The sequence below is a fragment of the Cynara cardunculus genome, unplaced genomic scaffold (genome assembly GCF_001531365.2).
Source record: "Cynara cardunculus var. scolymus isolate 2C unplaced genomic scaffold, CcrdV1 Un_Scaffold_7111, whole genome shotgun sequence".
Lineage (NCBI taxonomy): Eukaryota > Viridiplantae > Streptophyta > Magnoliopsida > Asterales > Asteraceae > Cynara > Cynara cardunculus.
The window spans coordinates 5,645-11,256 of NW_020203351.1; the positions used below are offsets into that span (position 1 = coordinate 5,645).

The 5,612-nt window shown below is 33.6% G+C and overlaps 2 protein-coding genes across 2 annotated transcripts; both read right to left on the bottom strand.

The window, feature by feature from the left end:
- Positions 1 to 1,739: 1,739 nt before the first annotated feature.
- On the bottom strand, positions 1,740 to 2,887 carry LOC112504844 (protein FAR1-RELATED SEQUENCE 5-like). Its single transcript, XM_025108804.1, has 2 exons — positions 2,426 to 2,887; positions 1,740 to 2,330 (listed from the first exon to the last, which is right to left on the bottom strand). The coding sequence occupies exons 1-2, from the start codon at positions 2,885 to 2,887 to the stop codon at positions 1,740 to 1,742; spliced, it is 1,053 nt and encodes a 350-aa protein (XP_024964572.1).
- A 9-nt stretch (positions 2,888 to 2,896) lies between these two features.
- On the bottom strand, positions 2,897 to 5,271 carry LOC112504845 (protein FAR1-RELATED SEQUENCE 5-like). Its single transcript, XM_025108805.1, has 6 exons — positions 5,001 to 5,271; positions 4,080 to 4,212; positions 3,555 to 3,990; positions 3,414 to 3,511; positions 3,064 to 3,322; positions 2,897 to 2,995 (listed from the first exon to the last, which is right to left on the bottom strand). The coding sequence occupies exons 1-6, from the start codon at positions 5,269 to 5,271 to the stop codon at positions 2,897 to 2,899; spliced, it is 1,296 nt and encodes a 431-aa protein (XP_024964573.1).
- Between the last annotated feature and the right edge of the window lie 341 nt (positions 5,272 to 5,612).

Below are 5,612 nucleotides of genomic sequence, written 5' to 3' on the forward strand. Positions count from 1 at the left end.
CAATGTAACAGTAACATTAATGTAACTTTTAACAACACAATAATAGCAATGTAACATTATCAGCTTTGTAAATTGGTGAAACAGGCACATCATTTTGTGAATTAGGTTTATTAACATAATGTTACATCAAGTTTTATATGCACAGTAACATGCTCTGAATAAACCTAATTACACTGTTACTTTTGTGAGATGATGTTAATGAACATATAAAACTCCTCTTATAAATGTAACATGCTGTTAATGAAACTCTATGTTAATGCACTGTAACTTGCTGATTTTTATGCAATGTAACATTTTGTTAATGAAACTACAAACTTGATGAAATGATAGGTATTCTTCCCATTACTGGATAAGGGACACTATTATCTTGTTGTGTTCAATCTGAAGAACCCATCGGTTGTTGTCATAGACAACAGATTTCAAGAGGTGTCCGATGATGATCAACTTCTACAGATGTATGACTTCATTACAAATATTTTGGTATGAATAATATATTGACGTATAATTGTATTCTTTATTAATATGATATACGATATGTTAACCATATCATTCCGTTTGTGCAGCAAAGATTGATGATCAGGCATTTAAATGTTGTTGGACATCCAGCGGGGAAAGAACTAGATGAAATCGGCCAAGAAAGGTTGAGGATGGATTGGCAGACACAAAACAACTTCAATGATTGTGGCGTGTTTGCAATGAGACACATGGAGACGTACATGGGACCTGTGCGAACATGGAAAACTGGCCTGGCACAAGAAGGAAAAACACAAGAGATCCAAATAGCCTCCCTTAGAATGAAATATGTAGCAAAATTATTGGTGAGCAACTACAACAAGAAGAAGGAATATGTTGTTAAGGAAGTTGAGAAGTTTCAATCAATGGATGAAGCCATCCGAAAAAAGTTAAGAAAACATGTTGACGATACAAAGACTGAGAGACTTCGAATATGATTGATTGATGTTCTTTTATACTTTTCGCATGTAGAGGGTTTTAATGACTTGCTTTTGGTATCGAATTTTCTAGTTTGTTTAAACATTATGCTATTGGCATATTCGACGTTATGAAATGTATATGACATTTGATGAACATATTTTGCCAACACATTGTCATATGAATGCTAACCATATAGATTCAGAATCTTGAATAACATATTCAAATAAGCACTTTGTTCAACTACACAAAAAAGTGAAAATGTTATATGAAACTTGATTCATACTGAATATATAATGCAAACCATATCCATCCAAAAATACATGATTATTACATATTCACAATATGTTATTGTAGAATGACTAATACATTCTGCCCAACCCATGTTAATCAGAATGTATTCTGATGAACCCATGTTCATCATAATGTATTGTAATCACATAACTTTTTTCAACTACACAAAAGGGTAAAATGAAATCATACACAACTATATCAAAAGTTTCTTGATGCATGTAGAAATAATGCAAAACATAATGATCAATATTCAATGATTATAACATGTGGTGATTCCAGATTGACAATAAGAATAATACGTACCTATTTTCATCAGAATCATATGTACCAACTTAGCTTTTTACGCCTACATCAACCAGTAAAATGAAAGCATATTCAACTTTATTAAAAATTTAGATATTCACTAATAATTTGATCAAACCAATTTCAACAATGTAGTTTATTTAACTAAAACACAATAATCTAATCCTATAACGTGTTGAAATGAAATGTCACCAAAAATTAAAAGACATAATTTAAGTGGAATCACGTTTTGGACAATTCCTCGAATCATGTGTAGACATTTGAAGACATAACCGACACTTTCTCTTTTGCTTTTTGCCATTCGAAATTGCTTTCTCGGCAGCACTAATAAGCCTCTTACCAGTCCCACAACCTTTATTCCGTATGTCGGTTGGAGGTAGAACATCAATATTTTCAGGTTGAGATACTCGAAGAAACTCTTTAATAGATGATGTTGTCTCTTGAGCGTGTGACTGTATAGGAAGTTCATTATCAATCTTTGTATCCCATTCTTGAAGTTGGTCAACAAATTTTGACAAAATATGTTTCTCATTTCGCACTCGACCTAGAATACGTTCAAAATACGAATAAGCAACACTCATCAGCCTCTCCTTATCAGCGTCAACTTCCCCATATCTGAAACGTACTGGTAACCACTCCATCGGGACTAGATCGCGTCTCCAACGATGAAGTATATACATATCTGGAATTCTATCAACCCCGTCATTTAACATTACCTTGAGAGCGTGACGACATAGAATCCCGTTACGAACAAAATAGTTACATGAGCAATCATACGAGTCTTCAATCTTGTTCTTGACAACCTATCAAATGAGAAACCATATCATATTAGGAAGTTGCATTAAGGATTCTACTATTTTAACTGTTTGGCAAAATTGGATAATTAAGAAATAACTACCGTGTACTTTGTGGTGATCTTAGAAGCTCTGTTCTTGTGTGTTATGGTGTACACTTGGGTTTCACCAACGTCAGTGAATCCATCCCATCCACAAAGCCAAACAGCCTTTCTTAACTCTTTTTGAACTTCGAAAAATATCATCCGTGTATATACTTCTGCTGCATGAGCTTCTAATTTGCAAGGAGACACCAATCGAGGAATTGTGCACTTCGTTGTCACCTCTAGCGACCCATGTGTCGTCCGTTGGCTTTCAATTGCATTATCAAAAGAACGAAGAAAAATGACTAGATCGTGCCAAAAATATGCATAAACATTAAAAAAAGCATTAATACTCTCCGACCTGGAAGTTGTTTTCATTAGACCGGACATATGATAATCCTTATAATAAGCCGGAATCCATGACTCCCTAATCTCATACAGTTCATCAAACCATGAGTCTCCACGTAATCCATACAAATCCATCATGTTGAGCTATTTCATCTCAAATTCATCAGGGCCAAGGTGAACATTCCACACTAACTTATTAAATTCACTAACAAACGGCGTACGATGTTGGAGGTTATTACTGATCTGCCACATACACAATTAGAAGGAAAACTTAAAAAAATAAGAAAACAAAATAGTTCCATCGTAATTACCTTAGATTTGAGCTTTTTAGTGATATGCCACATACACAATCGATGCTTGGATTTAGGAAATGCAATGAGAATTGCTTGTTTCATCGACGCACATTGGTCAGTGATCACAAAACGTGGTTGACGTCCATGAGCTTTTACAAAATCTTTCAATACCCAAGTGTAATCAACCACAGATTCATTGTGAATCAAAGCAGCTCCAACAACGACAGATTTCTTATGATTATCAATTGCAACAAACGGAACAAATATCATGGCATGCCTATTAAAATTAAACATTATAAATTAATACAAGTTATAACATGTAATATAGATAACACAAACCAAATAGATTCATATCAATTGGAACTTACTTATTCGTCCGAAACGTTGCATCAAATGATATTGTATCACCAAATTCCCTATAATTCGATCTCGCAGTTTCATCCACCCAGAAAATCGCTAACAACTCCTTATCATCACACTTGTACTCGGAAAAAAAACTCGGGACACACCTTCCTCCTATTAGACATCACATTTAACAACATTTGCGCGTCTTTATTGCCAACAAAATAAGCCATATCGCGTTTGAAGTTTTGATGATCTCTTACGGTGCCACCCGAGCAATCTACACCACCCGTAATTGCTTTCCTAAATCTATGAGATTTGGTGACACCAACCTTCAAACTAGAACCATGAAATACAGTTTTGTGATCAGCGTAGTGTARTTGCCTTTTAGAACGTGAAAACCTCATCTCCTCCTTATTAAAAAGCATGTGATTGTGTTGTTCAATAAATTTGTAAACTTCATACTGTCTCCGTTCTTTAACAAAATGAATCTTGAAACATGCTCCACAACCGGAACGCTTTACATTTGAATTACGGATCCTACGATCACATGGAAGAACATCTAAGGAATCAAAATACTTACTTGGTGGCCTTCCTTCCTTGCTACACACATAAAATCGAGAAGTGATACGACCGTTCTATTTATCTTCTTGTTGGATAAACGTACATCAAACCCAACTTCATTAGCATACTTCCGGTACATTTTCTCAGCCGATTCTACGGTCTCAAATCCATCACCCACCTTCGGCTTATATTCTACGTCTACATTTGGGAACCAACATTTCGACCCATCGTTCGTTTCCCCCATGCCATCMGATYGAKAATCTACAAAATCAAACAAATCAAAACYTTTTCATTTACTAACTTASAGTTGGTCAATAACAGTAACGAATTTGTCTTCGTTACATCTTTCCAACTAATGAAACATATAGGTTCATTAACARCATGTTACATTAMATTTTAGTTTCATTAACACCATYATGAAAACAGTTTTTAGGATTCATAAACGTATATATATCTTAAAATGCGAAAATCACTRCTWCAAATCACAAACGTATGTATTATGTCWATTAGCTAATGAAACCTGATTCACCAACTAAGTCTATATGTTACTGTGCAATCAAATCAATTATGAAACCTGTATCACCATATAAAACATGCTATTATAGTGCATTAACATATAGGTTCATTAACAACATACTACATTGCATTTGGGTTCATTAACAGCAATTTGTCTTCATCACATGATGAAAATGGCTTCATCAMAAACARTGATGAAATTGGCCTAYARSAAAACAGTGATGAAAATGGCTTCACAATTYTACTTCTCCAAACAATTTGTCCTATTGCAGCCTATGTTGTTCATTAAGGGATTAGAATGCTAGGACARCCAKSAWMSRAMMAWWWKGGGKKKTTTTKGKRAAWYYKGRWTWMWTWWWRGRAAMCTRTATCACCATATAAAACATGCTATTATAGTGCATTAACATATAGGTTCATTAACAGCATACTACATTGCATTTGGGTTCATTAACAGCATYATGTAAACAATTTTTAGGTTCATTAACATGTTTTTAAAGTGCAAAAGACATAAGCATATGAAAGCAAATCAATACCTTCAGCTTCATTGCTCAACGATGCAACGTCAATATCAACAAAATCTACAAAAACTCCGTCGTTATGCTCACTTACTGTTTCTTTTTTATCGTTGCAGCCATCTTCATTCCTCATTGAATAGTTAGCTTGATCTTCAATTGTTTCATTATTAACTGCGGTTGCATTTTCACCACCATAATCCAAACCTTGACAGTCGTTCATGGAATCGAAAACACTGCTTTCTTCGACGATATCCTTACTGAAAATCTCGTTGAATGGCATATAATCCATATCATTAATACTAGGTTTTATACAGTTATTGGCATGAACTTTAAAACTATTCAATTTCAATTTTAAAAATTAAGTTATGTAACTTTAATGCATCAATCAAACGAATATGTGCAAATATCATGTAGTCTAATTAAGAATTCAATTTCCATAAATGATGAATCAATCACCATAAATAGAATGTTACGTATTTTTATTTAAAAATAAATATAATACTCTAGATTTAGTAAATGACATATTTAACTTTTTTAATTAAATAATAATTAAAAAAAAGAAAATCATTGATTGGTTGGAAAAGGGTTGTATTGGTTGTAAGAATAGGTTGGGTTGCATTTGATATATTC